Source organism: Ictidomys tridecemlineatus, chromosome 10 (assembly GCF_052094955.1).
Source record: "Ictidomys tridecemlineatus isolate mIctTri1 chromosome 10, mIctTri1.hap1, whole genome shotgun sequence".
Taxonomy (NCBI): Eukaryota; Metazoa; Chordata; class Mammalia; order Rodentia; family Sciuridae; genus Ictidomys; species Ictidomys tridecemlineatus.
The window spans coordinates 58,172,217-58,193,211 of NC_135486.1; the positions used below are offsets into that span (position 1 = coordinate 58,172,217).

At 34.2% G+C, this 20,995-nt stretch overlaps 1 protein-coding gene across 13 annotated transcripts in view; it reads left to right on the top strand.

Annotated features, from left to right (window-relative positions):
• Rgs7 (regulator of G protein signaling 7) overlaps positions 1-20,995 on the top strand; it is a 466,064-nt gene that overhangs the window by 317,170 nt on the left and 127,899 nt on the right. For 11 of the 13 annotated variants that reach the window (XM_040278402.2, XM_078022997.1, XM_078023003.1 and 8 more), the window contains one exon: positions 306-356. The exons of the other annotated variants lie outside the window; for them this stretch is intronic. In XM_040278402.2, coding sequence (XP_040134336.1) covers positions 306-356 — 51 coding nt within the window. The remainder of the gene's footprint in view (positions 1-305; positions 357-20,995) is intronic. 13 annotated transcript variants of the gene reach the window in all.

Here is a 20,995-nt window from a genome sequence, read left to right on the forward strand (position 1 = left end):
ATTTATTCAACGGATTAATCACTTCATCGACAACTAGTATGTTAAATCTTATTTATGCTTAAATATATCGTATTTAGGGATTTACTAGCTTGCACCTTGGCTCATTAAAGAAATGTATTCATATTAGGAGTTTTCAGTACTCCCATAGAAGTTCCTTGTACCTGTTGTTATGAAGATCCTTGTACCTGTTGTTATGACTAGAGAAGTTCTTACTAATATGAGTGCTTAAGCGGAGTGTTCTTAAAATTAACATATATAAACAAAATGTTCACATCTATTTGTGTTTTTCTTTTTTCTTTTTCTAGGGTCAGACATTGTTCAATGGTTAATAAAGAACTTAACTATAGAAGATCCAGGTAAATAAATCATTTTCCCATTGTTAGAAATTTTGTGTGTGTGTGGTTTTAAGAAATATGTTTTCTCAGGGTTATTTAAAAGAGGAAACAAATAAACCTCTGAAAAATTAGAATTAAATTTGAACTATGCTTTTAGTATTTCACAAATTGTATATCAGTGGATATATCTTAAACTAAAATGTGCAATTTTTATATACTTAATGCCCCTTTTATATTATTTGATTCAAGATATTGGTGATTATTATAATGGTTGTGCTATAAACTTATGAACAAATAACTGTATGTATGATTTATAGGGAGTGATTATGAAATCAAGAGATTTCTTTTTATGACACTCATAAATATAAATCTCATTAATTAATAATTTAGCCTTAATTCCATTTTGAAGAAAAGTTTGAAAATAGTATGTTATTTGAAATTCATATTTTTGTCATGTCAGCATGGTGTGTGTGTGTGTGTGTGTGTGTGTGTGTGTGTGTGTAAGTCATAAGCCCATTTTCTCTGATAGACAAATCAATTCTACAGAAAAGCACTTATTTCCAGAATTTGAAAGCAATTTCAGCCAGTTCCCATCTTGTATTGCCTGGAAAAAATTCCCATTCCTACATAGATGCAGCATTTAATGACTTAACAATTTTAATGTAAAAGCCTTCACATGTAGCAAGCAATTCACATCACAAAAATGAATATAAGAAGATCTATATTGTTTAGAGAAGATGCTCGAAACAAAATATCATAACTTTTGGCAAAACTTATAGTGGCTGGGATAGATAACCTAACAACAGAAGGACAGCAATATACCAACCTGTGCAATCTCCACCCCTGGATTGGAGAGGATCAATCTGGCATGAATTTTGCTCCTTCCTCTGGAGATTACTACTGTAGGATTATTTAGAATTAATAGTATATGTAGATTTAAGGTCTTTATGTTTTCCTTATTCCAAGATAATTTTATAAAGCCTGGCCATCAGAAAATTCAGCTTGAATTCTGTACATCAAGGCCTATATACACCCCCCCTCCTCACTTTGTACATGTGCTTTTAAAATACTTATCCTAGCAAGTTCAATGGGATTAAACAATTAAGCAAAAATGAAGCAGCTATTGACAGCATCATATTATTACTAAGTGAAAAGAGGAGATAATTTAAAGAAAGGAAGCTAAACTCCTATTCAAGCTCACATTTCAGTCTCACCTAATGGCATCTCTGATTTTTATAAATTAGAACATTACAAATAAATGATCCCAGGGCTAAAAAACAAATTGGCACAATGCTGATAACCAGGAAAATACTGATTTGCAAAGAATATTATAGACCAAAGTGGTAAGTGAATTCAAAGGGTGATTTCTTTTTTAAGCTGAAGACTGAAAGTGAACTTTGGTAATTGTTTGAGAGATAGGAAGGTATTTAAAGACCTAATCAGCTAACAAGGAATAATAATTGTTCATAATTCACATATGGGATCTCATTTTATCTATAATGTATATGAAAAACTGTTTTTATTTGCTTGCTCAGCACTTTAAGGAAGTTATAAAGCTTCATTAAAGGGTGTATGCAGAGATAAATAAAGCCAATAATATCCAGGAAAAAACACATTATTTTTACACTTATTAATTAATTAATTAATTGGTACCAAGGATTGAAACCAGAGGCACTTAATCACTAAGCCACATCCCCAGACCTCTTTTCTATTTTATGTAGAGACAGGGTCTCACTGAGTTGCTTAGGGACTTGCTAATTTGCTGAGGCTGGCTTTGAACTCATGATCCTGCCTCAGCCTCCCCAGGATTATAGGCATGAGCCACTCACCTGGTCTTTATTCATATTTATGACAGGCTGAAACAATTAGTTTTTAATTTGTCGGCTTGTTCCTTTGAATGAACCAATTTATCCTCTATGGAGTCAGGCTCTGTCTAGGTTTTAAGAAGAGTAAAAAGCATCTAAATATATAACAGATTATGCAAACATGCAATGAATCAATCTTGTAAACCATTTGGGGCCCAATTAAATATGGTTGTCAATATATCTGACATTATGAAAGCTACTTTGATGGCAGCATCTATGAAATCAGTCATGCTATTTTGAAGCTGCTTAGAGGAAACACTGGGCAGTTGTTACAATGCCAGGTCTAGCTTAAACCCCACTAATCCCATGAAGATGCTTAAAAATAAAGGATAACTCCATGCCTGGTTTCTTCTATATAATTACTAAGTGGTTATTTGAAAACCTTGAATGATCATTTGAAGTTCTAGATGTTAATAATTTGTTGAAAGATTTTTATGGCAAGTTGGAAGAAGATTCTGAGTAGGGGAGCTGGTCCCAATGGCTCATTTGGAGGAGAAGGGGAGAGTTTCATGATATCCAGGGCCTTATTCAAAACCCCTGATTCCATTATTAATTATTAATAATTATTATTAATTAGTGTTAATTATTATTAATTATTACTATTAGTTAGTGTTCAGTATTTTATTAATCAGTTTAGTACCTTTTTACTTATTCCAGTAATTCAGTGGACATTTGGCTAAATATTTTACTAGAGTCCATGGTATCTTAGGCATTTATTATTCTTTCAAAATGAAGCTGGATTTGAATTTTTAGTTAGAACTTTAGATTTTTTTTTTTTTAGTTCTAGTGACCTACATATATCTACATTTACACATAGATGTAAAGCACGTATACAAGATTAGTTCAAATTTTTCTTTTACTCCTTGGGTCCACTTTCATAATATATACTATTCAAGAAAATTCCATTTCTTCATGGATTTATTCATACATTTCATTTAGTTAACAAATATTTTTTTTAATTCTCACTATGTACCAAATAATGGAAATACAGGGTGAACATTTCGCTGTATGAATGACTGATTCTTGGCTTCCAAAATAGCACACTCCTGTCTTTCCTTCTCTTTCATTGGCCACTGGTTTGGTCTGTTTTCTACTGGCTCATCACTTTTCAGCTGGTCTGTAGATGTAGGATTGTTCATATTTCTGTCTTTGTGAGTGTATTTTTTTCTATCTACACCCTGGTGCTAAGTGACATATGCCAAGGACTCCCAAACTCATAGCTTCTGTGCTGACCTGTCCAGGTGCTCATCTTTCATCTAATCAATGCTCATACAGTCTCTCTCCTGAAGGGTCAAAAACAGCACAATCAAATTGGAATGCTGGTTTTCTCCAGCTCTCAAAGCTTCTCCTTCCTATATTCCCCAGCTCAGTTACACAGTTGACTCTTCTGTTATGGAACCTGGTGTGTCTTTCTATTCATTTGAGTTTCATTCGTAGTCTTTTGGGAGGATTTTAAAGTTTCTCTCACATAGGTTCTGCACATTTTTTACTAAACTTATTTATAAGTATTTTATTTTGTTACTATTATAGGTGAATCTTCTCTTCCATAACAGATACAGATTATCATTTGTATATACATGAAAATGATTGATTTATATATGCTAATTTTATATGTCTTCACTTTCCTAAATTAGACTTCTGAAAAAAATATTTTAACTAACTTATTGGAAAACAATAATTTTTTTCCCAGCAGTTTTAAAGATTATTTATGATTATTCAGTCCTTGGACTTCTGAATATTTGGCATTATCATTTGTTGACTGTATATATATTTATTGACTATTTAGATATAAAAGTAGATGAGATGAACTTTCTTCTCACAGATACTGTAGTTATTGATTCCTCACTCTCATACCTTTAATATTCTGGTAAAGGGTAAATCGTGAAAGAATGTTGATTTTCTTCATATATGACTTCATATACACACTTTTTTAAACTTTGTAAATTTTCTCTCTTTGAAGTTCAAAATATATGCAGGCCATTTCATTGTTTTTCATAGTGCATTTATAATATTTGGTGATTTGATTTTTTGGAGGGCAGTACCGGGTATTGAACTCAGAGGCACTAGAACACTGAGCCACATCCCCAGCCCTTAAATTTTTTGTATTATAGCATTTACTAATTTTCTTACTACAGACTCAGCTCTTCACTGATGCTAATGGAGAATTTATCTATTGCATATTTACCCTTTTATCACCTTTGTGGTTTTCTCAAGTACTATGTTTCTACCTATCATTAGCTTATCATCTAATCATGGTGTATTATTGTAAAGTTATCTTTCTTATCTTTTATTACATCTTTTCATTCAATAATATTAAGTGCACAAGACAGATAGGGTCATAGATTTATTTCACATCACTTTATGTATCAGAAATATTTGTGAATCTATTTTATGAATATTTTTTCCCATTTACCACTTCTCAAACATGAGGAACTCTATATAGGACTGAACTTTAGTTATTGGCAAGAAGAGAGGATTCTCCTTGTATAGCATAGTTACATAGTTTGCCCCTTTTACAGCCTGAGTTGGATTGCTGATGAATATAAATTTTCATTGATACATTAGCTTGTTGACTATGTATAGTGGGGAGTTTGTTGGTGCTATGAGAAATCCTAACCTCAATATCCCATCATGATATATTGTCATCCAGTGTTTTGGACCCATTTCACTAGGACATGTTTCTATCCTATATTGTGTATTTCGATTGCCCAGATTCCTGAAAGATGTGGCTATTCCTGGTATCTTCTATCTGGCTTTCTCTCCACCATGGGAGGGGAAAGCTGTTCACACTCGACAGTTTTACTGTTGGTATATCCCCTCTCCAGCTGCTTTCAGATGTTGTTGATTGCCCCAGTGCAGCTGCAGCAAAATAATGGGCAGGGCGGGGGGGGGGGGGGGGGTGACGAGTAACTTGTGTACATTGATACAGCAGGAGTAGGAACCCTTTATTGTAGGACAGGAGCGGTATATATACTTTCCACACAGCTTATCTTAATTAACATAAACTCGATATAGCAGTCAACCAATAAGGAATCGCCACACTTAATGGCTCGCTGGTGTTACTTCTCAAACCACTCCCTCTGGCAAAATGCCAGGCACCATCCAGACTTGTTTACAGACCTTAACAGTTGATCTACTGCAATCAGCTGGATGCGGAGTGATGTGCTGCCTTCCTTCCTGAATTCTACCCTTTCCACCCTGCTTCACAGTTTCATTAATAACCCTGAGAACATTCTCTACTTAGTACTGTGGTGTTCTTTCAGGAGAGTGTTGCATTCTGACCCCATCTTTGGTAAATTGCTTAGACTTTGCTGTTTTGTTTTTTTTCTCAGTTGCATGAAGGCAATTCTGATGCTTGCTTACCATTCCAAGGTATGACATTCTGTGAAGCTGTCCAAACCTTTTACTACCTGGACACCCCACACAGTCTTCCTACAGTTTCATCCTACTGGGTCTCCCAGTATTTATGTGGGCAACAAAGAACAAATAACGTTTTTTCTCTTGGATGTAATAATTTTTGCTTATTTTAGTAATTGCCTGAAATATTATTTTGTCATATCAATCAGCTTCTGCTATATGGTAAACCACCCCAAAAGCTTAAACAGTCATTTTAGCTTAAAAAAGTAAAAAACATTTCATTTAGCACACTATTCTGTGGATCTATGGGTCTTCTCATCTGGCGTGGGTCTTCTTGGCTGTTTCCTACTTTGCTCTCTGATACACTATAGCCAGCTGTGAGTGGATGATCCAGAATTTTGCCATATCTGCATGGTAGGCTTTCAGGTAGATATTTCTCATTCATTTTGCAGTCTGCTAGCACTAGCTTGTTACCACAGTGTTTTCAGGAATGAATTTTTGCTTGTGTTATATTCACTATTGTCTCATATCTGAAAAAGTTCAAAGCTTATGTAGGGAAGTATTATATAAGGATATAGAAGCAGGTGTTTGTGTGTGAGAAAATTGGGACTATTAATGCAAAAATCTCCCATATCTGTATTTCCTTGTCTTTTAAACTTGCCTTTCCATAATAAGTCCTTCTATCTTCTGAATTGTTGCAGAATCTGTCTTCCACAACTTGTCACAAAATTATCAACAGAAATCAATAACTCCTTAATGTTACCTGACTCATTTGTGATCCTGACTGGCCCCATCCTTACCAAGCTCTGGAAGTAGTGCTGACCAAAATGAGGCAGATGAGTGCCAGGATTGGAAAGGAGTCTCACTAGGACCCCAGGCATGATGGAACATAATACATTTCTGTGTTTCTACTTGTTGTACCTTTCTCTTTCTCTGCATCATTTATCCCATGCTTCTTAAGATTTCAGTATTCCTTGAGAAGCATCCTGGCATTGAAGATGGTCATGGAATTTGCAGACAGACTTGAACTTGAATCTTTATTCCTCTATATCCTGACTTTTGGCCCTGGGCATATTAGTTCCTCTCCTTTTTTCCCCTTTATCTGAAAAAGAAATTATAGTATGTTTTTGAGGTTAAATGAGTCAAAATTCAAGTAGGCCAGAATCTTGGTTTGATTTCAGATTGACCAGAATTTTTTTTAACATTTTTCAGGCATATTTAGTTGAATTCTACTCTTTTCAAAGAACATGCAATTTTATATTACCCTTCAAACACCTGCTCTATGAAGGTTCATCTCCCATTGGCTTTTCTTTGCCATAGACTATAAAACTATTCTTATAGGATAGAATGTTTGTATTATTCTTGACAACATGTTTGTTGCTTCATTTAATTATATTTTTTTTATTTCAAATATTTCTCTTATCACTTCAGTTGGATCTAAGAAACATAACAGAAAATAGCCATTCTTTCCAGTCACTGAATGACATACCAAAGTCAATAAGCTTTCAATAGTCGCTTTATTTTTACTAATGGGAATTTGCTGAAATGATATATTAAGGTCATCACAACCAACCATTCAGTTTGTATTCCCCTAAAGAGAAAGGAAAAAGTAAGAAGAAAGAAAATTTAAGTGGATCATTCATTATCTAACTAAATCCAGTGTAAAAAAAAATGTGTAGATAGAAAAATAACATAAGGTATAAAAGTGGACTTATCCAAAATAAAATCTTAATTTCAAGTAATTGCAAAATGTCTTCCTCTAGAAGCAATATCTGTTGTAAAAATAGCAGTGAAAATCAAGATTCAAGCAACTCAACTGAACGTTTCACTTGAACATTAACAACTGGATTGAGTAACTTAATTGTCACTGAAAGAATTAAATCAATCCATGTTCCCATCACTATAGAGAGATTCTGTCATTTGCCTTTCAAAACTGCCACAGATCTTCTAAAGAAAACAATCTAAATTCTGTTAGTTAATTTAATTAAACTTCATTATAAATGGCCTCTGTATTCTGTGGACTTGGTTAGATTGCTGGTGAGGTCATAGCCCTAAGAACATCGATGCATCAGCACTAAGAAAGGATAGAATGTTCATGTTATTTTTGATGATGTTTTGAACTTGCAAGCATTTTATGCTTTTCTAAATCATATCAAATAGACTATTTTTTATAATCACATCAATGGGATGATCCCAGACAAACATTTCATCATTTTACAATTGGAAAATCAACAGAAAAACTTGGGATCATCCAAATTCACATGTTGACTCACTTAACTCACTTTGGAACCTTAGAATCCAAATCTCTATCCTGCATACCTGCTGTCTTTTGAACAATTATTTCAAGCCTGGTTTCTGCTTTTTTTTAGAAATGATGGGCTATCATTAGTAGACAAGGTCCCATCTGAGCATTGCAATGTTTTGGAAAAATGCAATTGATTTTCTTGGAATTGATTTAGTATTTACCTACTGCATTCTGGGAACATTTAGAGGCATTTAGAGCCATTTTATACACATTTCAATTCATTTATTAGAGGTAAAATTTTTAAATTGTTTTCTTTGTGTTCTTCAAATTATTTCAAACCATTACTTGGACAGAAAGAATGTAGAAGCATTTAAAATACCCTTCAGAAAAGGGAAAAACAGTGGAATGAATCAAAATGAACTTTCATATGTTCATGCATGGATATGGCCCAGTGAGTAAACTGTAAATGGTTTGAAGAGAGATCAGTGGAGTGGAGGGGGGGGAATGGGGGAAGTACTAGGTATTGAATTGGAAAGGGTTGAGTTCCACACCTTTGTGATAATATCAGGGTGAATATGGTGTTGTATAAAACTAAAAGAATAAATTTTAAAAATACCCTTGCAAAAATCACCAAGTACCTCATGAGCCTATAGAAATGTATATTTTATTATCAGTTCTGTGGCCTATCATGTTAATAGGACAGAAATAAAAATGACTTCATTATTATTGTTCTAGTTCTAATAAACCATTCATTATATGTAAATATTCTGAGTTTTTAAGGTATCATCTAACACTGACAATAATATTTAAGAAGTTGTGGATCAGAGCCTTTAAGTATACCTCTAAAAAGAGAAATTATTTTGAACTAGTTCTAAGATAATAGCTACTCCCCAAAATATGCTTTTTATGTTATAAAAATAATTAATTAAAAAGAAATTCTTCATATCTTTGGTTACTTGCTCTGAGTACATCCTCCTGCTACTATAGCCAGAAATTCATGTATATAGGGGATCCTATATGTTGATCTAATTAGTTCATGTCAAATGGACAAAAGCCACAGTAGCCTTTATGCATTCGTTTGTGTGTTAATAGATTCTCTACAGAGGAGAAGTGATTTGTTTTTTCATATATTCTAATTGTGCCCTCTCTGTGTCGGTTCAACTTGGAATAACAGAAATGAGGTCGACTGAATGCTTAAACAACAGAAACATTAATTTCTCACAATTCTGGAGGCTAAAAAGTACAAGATCCAGGCACCGTCAGATTAGTATTTGGTGAAGTCCATTTCTTGGTTCATAGACATCTATCTTCTCATCATGGCCTCATACAGCAAAAGGAGAGAAGGAACTGTCTAGGGACCTTCTTATTAAACTCCTCCCAAGGGCTCCACTGCCAACCTCTATCACATTGTGTTGAAACATATGAAGTGAGGGAGACACTGATACCTAGTCTTAGCATACCCAATTGTTAAAAAATCCCAATATCTTGTACATTTATTATCACCAGAAATCTCTCTTTTGGTGGCTCTTGTTCCTTGGGAAGGCTCTAGCAAGGCAAAAAGTGAAAAGCCTACAAATGTTGTTCTATGATGTCTGACATTCAAAGTAATAGACACTAGTGAGTGCCATCAAGGCACATCCAGTCACAGGAAACAACTCTTATTTAACTAAACTAGTCATATTCTTTTCTTTTTCTTCCACTCTTATCTATTTATTAATTGGTTTGCATTTGCATTTAAATACCATATTCATCATGGAACAAGTGACTATTATTTTCATGGATTAATATAATGATGCAGGTGCTCTATATAATTAAAACTCCCCAACATGCCTACCAATGTGTCAGGTCATCTTTACTGTTGATAGAGGGTTTTTTTCTGGTTTGTTCTTGACTGTCTTTACTTCCTACTTCCATTACTCATTTTGATACAGTTTCAGTAAAAATAACTATCACATATGAACATTAATTAGTGTGATGTTCCCAGGTATCATGTTTAATTGTATTCCTCTATTTAATTCTTGTACATAGAAAGGGGACAAGAAAGCTCACATTTACTGAACACCAAGTGTGTGCCAAGCACCATGTTTATGTCATTCAATCTTTTTTTATTTGTTCTTTTTAGATATACATTATAGTAGAGTATATTTTGACACATGATACGTACATTGAGTATAACTTATTCTAATTAGGATCCCATTCTTGTGGTTGTAGATAATGTGGAGTTACACTGGTTGCATATTCATATATAAACAAAGGGAATTTATGTCTGATTCATTCTATTGCCTTTCCTATTCCAATCCCCTACTTTCCTTTATTTCCCTTTTTAAAAAAGACAGACATTTTCATGAATTAGTAATAGATTTAAAAAAGCTAAATTTAGATCCTAAAGTTAATAAGGACCAGTATTAATATTGAGAATGGTTAGAAACCTAATTATACTTTCTGCCTTTTCTCTTGTGAAACTTGAGAACTCCTACTGAGGCTAGGGTTCAATGAACTTTTAATTAGCTGAATTCCACTTAGAAACATTTCCTATTACAGCAGAACTTGATATTTCTTCACTATCTACTTGAAGAAACAAAATTGAAGATTGTTACACAGCCCAAATGTAACAATGTAAGATCATCTTATATTGTAGCCAAAATCATGTAATAGCTGGTTGATCTATTTGCTTTTTTCTTCCTTGTAAGTTTTCACTTTCTATTCAGTTAACCTTTTCTATATGCATGTTCCTTTTATAAGCCAACTTGCATTTTTTTTGTTTTGAGAAAGAAATAGGGCATAAACAACTTTTTTTAAAGGAAAATGGAAAAAGGAAGAAAGGAAAAGTATAAAGAAGGAAAGAAAAGTAAACAAAATTTGAGAAAGCTAATATGGCCTAGGGCACGAGATGTCATCTAGAGATATACTTTATTCAGCAGACTCACCAATCCGAAAATGGCAGGGAAATGTCAGTAATTGACATTTATGTGAGAGCTATCTGAAGCCAGGTCTCTTTATTTGTTATTAAAGATAACAAGAACTTTTTATTTCTTAGTTGAAGAAAGAGTTAGCTTTTTCTCCCTCTGTATTTGTAGTGAGGACAATGCCACTTGTTCTATTCCTATGTCATATTTCTTGAAGCTTTTCTTTTCATTACCACTAAAAAATGACAGGAAGTGCTGGCTACAGCAGTACCGGGAGCTTAAAAGTGCTGAGAGGAGCTTTGTCATATAAATATGATCCTACTGTGTCATAAACATACCATCAGTCACAAAGCACAGATAAATTTTAATGTTTTAAAGGTATAAAGATCACCCTTTTTTTCAACACTGGGGCTGAGAAACTCAATTATGATATATGATTTTTAAATTTTAAAATTCTCCTTTAAGCAAGGGAATCTTCAAGTCAACTAAGTTTTTTTCTTTTCTTTTTTTTTTTATAATTTTGCAGTTTTGTTGGAATTCAAGTGATTGAGGCCTCCTGAATTATTCAAAAGTCCTGCTTCCTGCTGTGTTCACTAATACCTGAGCTTGGAGACCCATTAGAGTGCATTATGTATGTCATGTAGATTTCTGATTAACTCTCTTTTATAGAAGGTGCACATGCTCAGATTGTAGTTTGTGTCATTTTCTATCAATAACTATTCTTTTGATTAAACTAAATTTTTGGAGGAGGATCTTCCAAGTGTTATGGCTTCTACTGAATGCTCCTGAGTAGAGGGAATGTCATACTGTCACACTACCAAGGTCACTCACCTATTTCTCCAGATCTGACACATGATTCTTTCTTTGCTGAGGCTCATCCATGAAAATATATTGTATTAGTCAGCTTTTTCACCACTGTGACCAAAAGAGCCTACAAGAACAATTTTAGAAAATGAAAAGTTTATTTGGGGGCTCTTGGTTTCAGAGGTCTCACTATAGATGGCCAGCTGCATTGCTCTGGGCCCAAGTGTGGCAGAACATTATGGCAGAAGGGTGTGCTAGAGTAAAGTGGTATAGGACATGGCCACCAGGAAGGGGAGGCAGGGTGGGAGAGAGAGACAGACAGACAGACACTTTCTCATACACACACACACACACACACACACACACACACACGCACGCATACACGCACACACATACGCACGCGCGCGCACACACACACACTAAGCTCAGCTCACAAAATGTATACCATAAAGGCATTCCCCCAGTGACCCACCTCCTCCAGCCACACCCTACCTGCCTACAGTTACCAACCAGTTATCAATCCCTATCAGGATTAACACTGATTATATTAAGGCTCTCGTAAACCAATCATTTTACCTCTAAACTCTCTTGCATCATCTCACATATTAGCTTTTGGCAAACACCTAATATGTAAACCATAACATATGTGTAGTTGTGAGTTTCTGTGTGAGAAATGATGGCTATCCCACATTATTCAGCTTCTTCCTGCTTCACTAGTACACCTTTGGCTTTCACTAAACTGCCTGCCAGGTGTTCCCTGGGTATTTCTTTAAATGCCTCTTAGTAAGTACTTGTTAAGGGGTTCAGCAGCCCTTGCTAAGGGATAGATGGAAGATGTCACATGTAGGACTTTGTAGTGCACACATTTTTCTTAAGATATTTTGGATTCTAAAATAGCAATAGAAGTCCTCCATAGGTCATTTGGGAAATATGGAAAAATAAAAAGCACTCATAAAAAGCTCTTGGAGATAAACATTATTAAAATTATGGTACATCTATCTAGTCTTCTTTGAAGGCACGAGTCTCCACTTACTTTATTTTTGGAACTCCTCAATGTCTTCCCACTTCCCTGTATCTGGTAGTTTTCCTGGGCTATTCATAAACCAGTATCTCATGTTCCTTTCTCCCTATCTGCTTGTGAGGCCCACATCCTTACCATGTCTTCCATTGCGATTTTGAAGATCACTACTTCTTGGCACAATGACTTTCTACTACCATTGGTCTGTCCTCAGTGGAGGTCACCACTCCAACCTAGGCCTTGTGAAGCCTATGCCACCTTTTAAGTCCCCCACTGTGATCTCTTGAACTCAAATTTTTCTCAAGATCTACTTGAGTCTCAGTGACAATAGAAGGAGCAAGAACAGAGTAAGTATGACTCTTTTGCAGCCCAGGTCTGTACTTGAGTCTTATAGAAGCTACTTCCCATTGGCTTTCATGTCTGGCGATGATGGCCACCATCCCTAACATCAAAAATCCTCTATAGACATGTTCAGATTTAAAGCCTGGACTAAAGAGAATTGTAGTCAAAGAGAAAAGAGAACGTTAACCATAAACTAAGTTCTTCTACTTGATTCTCAGATTGATTTTTTCCAAGGACATTTTAAGATTGACTCTTCCAAGAACATGTTGACATGACAAACAGCACCACTGTTGGTCCAAACATGGGTAGAGCCCCCATTGGCACAGAATGGTTTGACTTCCAGGAATTTCCCAAAGTCTAGAACACATTCGCTAGAATATGCACTTTGTAAGTAGAAGGGCTTTGTTTTGTTCCTACTCTATTTCTGTGTCCTGTACGGTGTCCAGCATATATCAGGCACACAATAAATATTGTTAAACTGAATATACTTACTAACAAGAATGTAGAGATCAAAAAAGGTGTTTTTATCTTTTGTATTTCCCTTAACAACATAGGTAGAATATTGTCATGTTCACAGTACAAGCTCTTATTGGAGGGTTTCTCAAAGCAAAAAACCCTAGATTCCCATGGATCTCCATGATATAAAAAAGTATTCAGTTGTAGAACAGAAAATGGAACTTCCCAGGGTTATCAAATAATCCATTTCTCCTTAAGAGAGATGTTAAACAAATGCAGGAAAATGTTCTAAATATTCTAAAATAGCTTAATAAAGTTGATTTTATTCCATGGAAAATAATGAGCAAACAATAGCTCTTGTTAGAATAAAACATGATGCATTGGTTGAAATGGCATCACCTTCTGAAAAAAAAAAAAAAAACCAAGCCCAGGCATAGCAAGGTCATCATGAGAATCTCATAAAAAATTATTTTAAAAACCCAATTTTTTAGTTGGAAATTTATCTTTAAGCCTAAAATTATATCACATCAAGTGAAACAACTTTGGGTCATGCTTTGATATTAACCTTGAGAATTGTTAAAGCCATTAGAAAGTATTCTGAGAATTGTTAAAAGCCATTAGAAAGTATTCTGAAATCCTACAGATATTCTATCTTCTTAAACTTGATTCAAGGTCAGACCACTCACTTCTGGCTTAAAAAAATAGAAGTTCTAGACATTTTTTTTCCATCCATTTTGTAGAGAAGAAGTAGGTTGGCCTTTCTGGAATGACAAGTTCATGCTGGTTAAAGCAGGAGATAAGATGAAGATGTTGGGTGTTTAGATCACACACACACACACAAAAAAAAAACCCCACAATTGTTCCAGTGAGATTTCTGTTCAGTCTAGTGAGCCATGAAGCCATTAAGGAAGAAGAACATCCTGTCCTTTTGAATAGGTAAATTTCCTCTGCCTTGCCTTTTATGAACATTCATGCTAAGTTTTATTAATGTATTCCAGCTCCCAACTGGACCCCCAAATTTGATAAATATGCCTGATTTACTAACAGATGTCCAATTACAGCCTAATCAAATTTTGGTCACTGATGTGGTACTGTAAACAGGAACAAATTATTGAAAGCACAGAAAATTTTTTTGTCCAATGCTTTGTCAAGCCTAGAGCTAACACCAACTAAAATTTCCTTAATTGGAACTCCTAGAATCACACCCCTGCAATATCACCGAGCCCTTTACAAGAGAAATAGGAGCAGACAGTGGAGGAGGAAGTGCTTGCTGCCAGCTGGTGTTCCCTACACACTCTGGCTCCTAGGAAGAAGAGACCCATGGAAGCTACTTCTAATGCCACTGTGTACTCTCAACCTACACTTTCTGCTGACTCTGTCAAATGTTCACTGCCTTTACATGTTCATTAACTCTAAAAATAACCTGGGGACATGGATTCCAGGGATTGCCACTAAAATTTAAATAATGCTATGTGATTGGGAATGCCCTGTGTAACTAAATACTGAAATTAGACCCAATTATCTATTTTAGGCATGTGAAGTCAAGAGAAAAAAGATACAAGTAAATTGGCAGCAAGGTTTCAAAGTGAAGAATGAAACAGAAGTATAGCTATTGCTTAGATTATGTCATGCAAATGATGTGAAAATTCTCTCAGCATCTAAAACAGCTTTTGTGGAATATTGTTTTCTTTGAATAATGATGTTACAAGCCTGGGAGAGAGTAGACTGATAGAGAAATCATTAAATAGTTAAGAAACAGAGGCAGGAGATGTAGCTCAGTAGTATAGCACTTGCCCACCATGCTCAAGGGCTTGAGTTTTATTCCTAGTATCACTCCCTCCCCCTCAAAAGAGTTAAACAAACATATGACAATAATAAAACTAAAAATAATTTTATAGGAGATGAAAAAGTAAAAAATAGAATTAAATTAATTTTTTAAAATTAGAAGTATTTTATCTGATGGTGACCAACAAGATGGGGGACTTTTCCAACCCAACATAGGAAGTGTTTGAAAGTGAAAATTATTCAAAATCAAAGGAGTGTCGGGAAAAAGAAAAAAAAATGTTCTGTTCAGAAGCTCTGTAGAAATAAATACATCTCTTTATCTATGTAAAAAATGTTTTGTTCTGTTAGAGCAAAATGCCATTTTTAGTAATAAACAATCTAAAAACTCTCCCCTCAATATGATATGGTGATAAAATAGTGATAGGAGAAACATTATTTGCAAATAGAACCAGCCATTCATTTAATGAATGAATTTAATTAATATACCCATGGAACATGTCCATCGTTACCTGCATTAGAGGGACAATGGTGATCAGTACTCCCATGTCTTCCCCTCTCGTGGGCAAGACGGGCATTGGAGGAGTCTTTATACTAACAGCAAAACATTCAGTTACTTTAATTCACAAATGCTCTTAATTTCCTTAAATCTTGTCCTTCAAATGCATCCAGTAAGAGAATGTCTCATGATGTTTCTATGTCTACCTGAAATTGCACACATTGCTATAGAAAACACTACTCAGTGTAGTAGGTCATTGCTATCAAGATATCATGCCTTCCAACCTAAATCAGGCTTTCAAGACTTCCTGGCAATCATATTTTCTTGGTTAATTTTATTTTCTATTCATTGGGAAAAATATTTGAAGTTTTTTTCACTTCCCATAAGTCTACTTTCAAGCTCTGTTCTCTGTCATCCTCAATACAAGGATATCACATGTCAGATGAAATGGAAGACGAAGAGGATACTTCTTTCTAATATTCAAACTCCCTCTGTGTCTCAAGGACATTCCCTCTGTGTACATATACCTTGCCTCCTTGAATTTTCCTATCCTCTCATCATTTCATCCTTTATATTTTCCTGTCTATTTTTTTCTTATCCTAAACTACCATCTTTATTGACTTACTTCCCACAGCTCTTCCATTAGAAACATTCCTACATGGCCGGCTATAGCTATTCTTCTTTATTTCTACTATTTTCAAAAACTCAGTTGATTTATTGTGTCTGATTTCCTCCCTAATATATTTCTCAGTTCACTGGAATCTTGCTTGTATCCTTCACATATACACTGAAACTTTGTGTGCTATGATCACTAATATTCTTGTTACTAAATTCAGTTGTCACTTCTTATCCTTAATTTGACTTTATTGCCACATTTTTATTACTTGTCTGCCATTACTCTATTTCCTGTTGCACTATAATTTTTTTCTTTTACCTCCCATCCTTTACACATTCCTCTGCTTCTTAACTCTTAGGAATTAAGGGACTAAGACATGGGATTTCTTACTTATTAACTTTCTATGTATTTCCTTATTTTGCTCACTATGAGTATAAAATTGCTACAAATAGATATCTAGACTTCTTTCAAAATTCCTGATCTACAAGTCCAACTGTCCACTCCAGATCTCTACTGGACATTTAATAGACAATTCTTATTATCAACAATTCCAAATTGATCTCATCTTTTTTATCTTCAAAACTGTGTAAGCTTTGCCTTCTAAATGTCTTTCCAATCTGACCACACATTCCCCTTCCCACTGACTCTCTCCCTATTCCAACCACAATCATAACTCACTAAGAATTGCCACAATCCTCTAGACCATGTACGGCCAGTCTTCCATGTTCATGAGTTCCATACCCACTGATCCAACCAATTGCAAATTGAAAAATATTTAAATTACTTTTGTTCTTTACATGTACAAACCTTTTTCTTGTCATTTCTTAAACAGAATATAACAACTCTTTAATAGCATTTGCATTGTTTTAAGTAATTTACAGATGATTTAAAGTATATGAGAGGATATGCATAACTTACATGCAAATACTATGTGCCATTTTATGTAAGGGGCTTAAGTTGTACTCAGTATGTTTTATTTGCAGGAGTTCCTAGAACCATTTTCCATGAATACTGAGACTACCTTCTTCCTTTGTTTCACACCAGTAAATTCATTTCTCTGCATCAAAAATGATCTTTCCAAAACTTAGGTATAATTATGGTTTTTCTAAGATTCAATAATTCCAGTTGATCACTCATTGCCCTTGGAAATTGAATAGGTAAAACTAGCAAGTAAATAGACTCTTAATGACAAAGTCTTGTGAAAATTTTTAATGAGGTAATAAACACAGTGTATTCTGGACATGCATTGCCAAACATTTTAGCTTGAACACAAAATCCAGTTTAATGTAGCCATATTTATTATTGCATCTGCTAAGATCCCAACTCCTTCACTAACCTTCCAACCACCTTTGCTGGTTGTTTCTCAAATGACATTACTAAATACTCTTCATCAGTACTATCATTGATAGCTGCTGCTTTCTTTGTTTAGAAACTCCTCTTTCTTACAACTCCTATTTTTATTTAGGACTTGAATTGAGCATCAGTTCCTCCAGGAAACTTCCCTGGGCTTACAGGATTCGGCTGGATGTCTCTTTTATTTGTTTCCTGAACAAATTGGACTTGCTCTGTTAAAATTCTTATTATGCTGTGTGATTAAGTGCTCATTTACTTGCTGGTTGAACCTGTTAAATAATCTGCAATCTTCTCAAGGATGGGCAGGCACTTTGTCCAGTGTTTTTACTCATGAATAGAATAAACAGTGATTGAGCTATTCACTTAGTAATCAAACCTCTGAAATTAGGTAAGGAAGGATCTGTAGGGCTTCATTACTAGGAAGGTGCTGTTGACCTTTGAGTGAGCTGATTCAATTGTTTTGGGGACAGAAGACAGTGTGCAGTAAGCTAAGATGGATAATGGGAATTGAAAATAAAGAACACACATGCATAATAATATTCTTTCATGAACCGCAACCTCAAAGGGAGAGAAAATTAAAATAGGGCAGTACTTGGAGAGTTAGCAACATCAAGAACAGGGTTTCTTCCGTCTTTCCTTTCTTGTTTCTCTCCTTCTTTCTTTCCTCCCTTCCCTTTCTCCTTTTTTTCCTCTCTCCTTCCTCCTCCCCACCCACTTTCTATCAGTCTTTCTCCTCTTTCCTCTTTCTTGTTTAATCATAAGGAAGTTTGGGCTATCCTGCGGTTGAAAAGAAAAAGCAAATTAGTGGGAACAAAAAGCTTGAAAATTCTCCAGAAAACACTGTCTCTGAGATTGTTGACTGAGCAAAACTCTCATATTAGTAAAGAAAAATGAATTAAAAACACATGTAGAGCCCCCTTGTAAATTAAGATAAATGTCCCTTCTTGCAAAATTTAAAAAGTGACATTTAGGGCAAGGATAATGCATGATTGGGGTGAGAAAAAAAAATGATGGAGTTCAAGTCAAATGGGTTCTATCTTTCCAAGCACAGATTTGGAGCAATGAACTTGATATGTGAACTTGAATAAGGTGAAAAGTCTGGACTATAATATCAATCAATGAAAAGTAGAAAATGAAACCTTAGACTCAAAATATTTTAAGACTTCTGAATTTGGAACACCTTGCTGCCTTTAACTGGACTTGAAAATGTTCTTTCCCCTGTAAACTGTTAACCTCAGAAAGATGATAATTTAGTGCTAAATGCTATTGAAACCATAGGTATACCCCATTGCATATTGTCATGATACATATCACAAGGGATGCTAAAAATTTAAAGTTGGGCCAAGTATGCCAATAGGTGGCATATTATCAAGTTCCTGGTCTCTTTCAGATATATTTAGTCACCTCAATAGTTTCATAGCAGTTTTTGTTTGCAGTAAGTGAAAATAAAGATATATGCATGTTAACAGCAAATTTCTTAAAAAACTTACTTAAAACTTAAGTGAACTCATAGTTTATAATAGATTATTTTTATTGTAAGACTGATAAAATGTTGTTCTTCATCCATATGTGTAACCTGGCACCAACATATTGAGATCAATGTTGCATTATCTAACAAAGAGAAGGAGGCAATAGGAGATTAAAGATAGAAGCACAGTATTGGTGTGAATTACAATGTATTTTCCTACCATTGCATAATCCTTCACTTCACTTCCTTGATGTGATAATTTTTTAGCAACTCTTCTTTATGTTAAATTGGTTACATTTATATGTAATACTTTATAGAATATTATTATTACTTTTACCATTTTAACCAACATAAACTAAATGATTCAAGTAATTAGTTGTCTTATTATTGTTTCAATAAAAAATATGAAATTGATTATTTACCATTTATAACTTTGTCTTCTTATCTCAATTTCAAAGCTTCTCCTAACACTCAAATTCAAATTCTGAAAGTGCCAAAGCATTAAAATAATTAACATAAATTCTATGATTTAACCTATCTTTACTCATAATTGCACTTAGCATATCATTCTAGTCAGATATCTTTGAAAATTAGACTGAATATCATTAATAACATTTTATGTGAAAAAGATGCTTTTGCATATCAGCATAATTAGGTCTCAAGCAGTTCTGTTTTATAAATTCTCACTTTCAGAATTTATTTCAGTTAGTTTCCTCTAAAATTTTGTTTTCAGGCTTCTATTAGGAAATCTAGCATTTCTTTCTGTGGAAGAATAACCTTATTTCATAAGTGTGTCAGATGACATAAGGTAGTTCAGATAACTAAGGCAGGGGATAGGTAAGTCTCAAGTTCCATGAGTTTCATCTCAAGTTTCATTAATCTACTGATTTTTTTTACTCTATTTTTATAATTGGGTTGAAAGGCTTCTGTAAGAAAAACAAATTAATCCTTTAGCCATTTTACATTTCAGATGTACCTAAGCATGTGTTTGCATTTTAAAATATAGACTGGCAGGTTGAAATAATTTTTGTGCTCACACTAAATGGTAATAAAAGAGAAAAGATGATGTAACTTAGTATAGCCATTGTGGAATACATAAAAAATTAAAAATAGAACTACAGTTTTACTCAGCAATTCAGGAATCCTACTACTGAGTACATATTTGAAGGAGATAAAATCAGTACATTGGAGAGACCTCTGCACTCCCATGTTCACAATAGCTAAGAGATGAAGTCATTTTGTGTTTACCAATAGAGGAATGTATAAAAAAATATGGGACACAAATACACATGCGTGCACGCACAGGAATACTATTTAGCCTTAAAAATAAGAGAATGAAATCCTTTCATTTGTAACAATATGGATGAACCTGGAGAACATTGTGTTAAGTGAAATAATCTAGGCACAGAAAGACAAATTCCATATGACCTCAATCCTATGAGGAATCTAAAAAAGCTCATCTCCTAAAAGTAGAGAATGGAATTGCTGGAAGGTGAGTTAGGATAAGGTTGGCCAAAGAATACAAAATTACAGTTTGGACAAATAAGTTCAAAAGATCTGCTATAAATGGTAATTATTGCTATTGATGATATACTGTATTCCTTAAAAATGCTGAGTGGATTAAAAGTATTTTCAGCATAAAAACAACAAGTATATGAGGTAGTACATATATTAATTACTAGATTGAAACATTCTACAATGTTTATATACACACTATGTATACACAGTGTACACATACTTCAAAACACTCTATTGTACAAAAGAAATACACTATTTTATTGGTCAATTTAAAACAAATAATAAAAATTTACTTCTGAAAAAACAACAGAGAAGATGCCATTTAAAGTCTCCTACATTGTATTGATTTTGAAATTTAATATGCTCTCAAGACTTGTTAGATTAAATGGGGTGATATTTTTAAGGTAAAATATATCTAATCTAGAATTCTT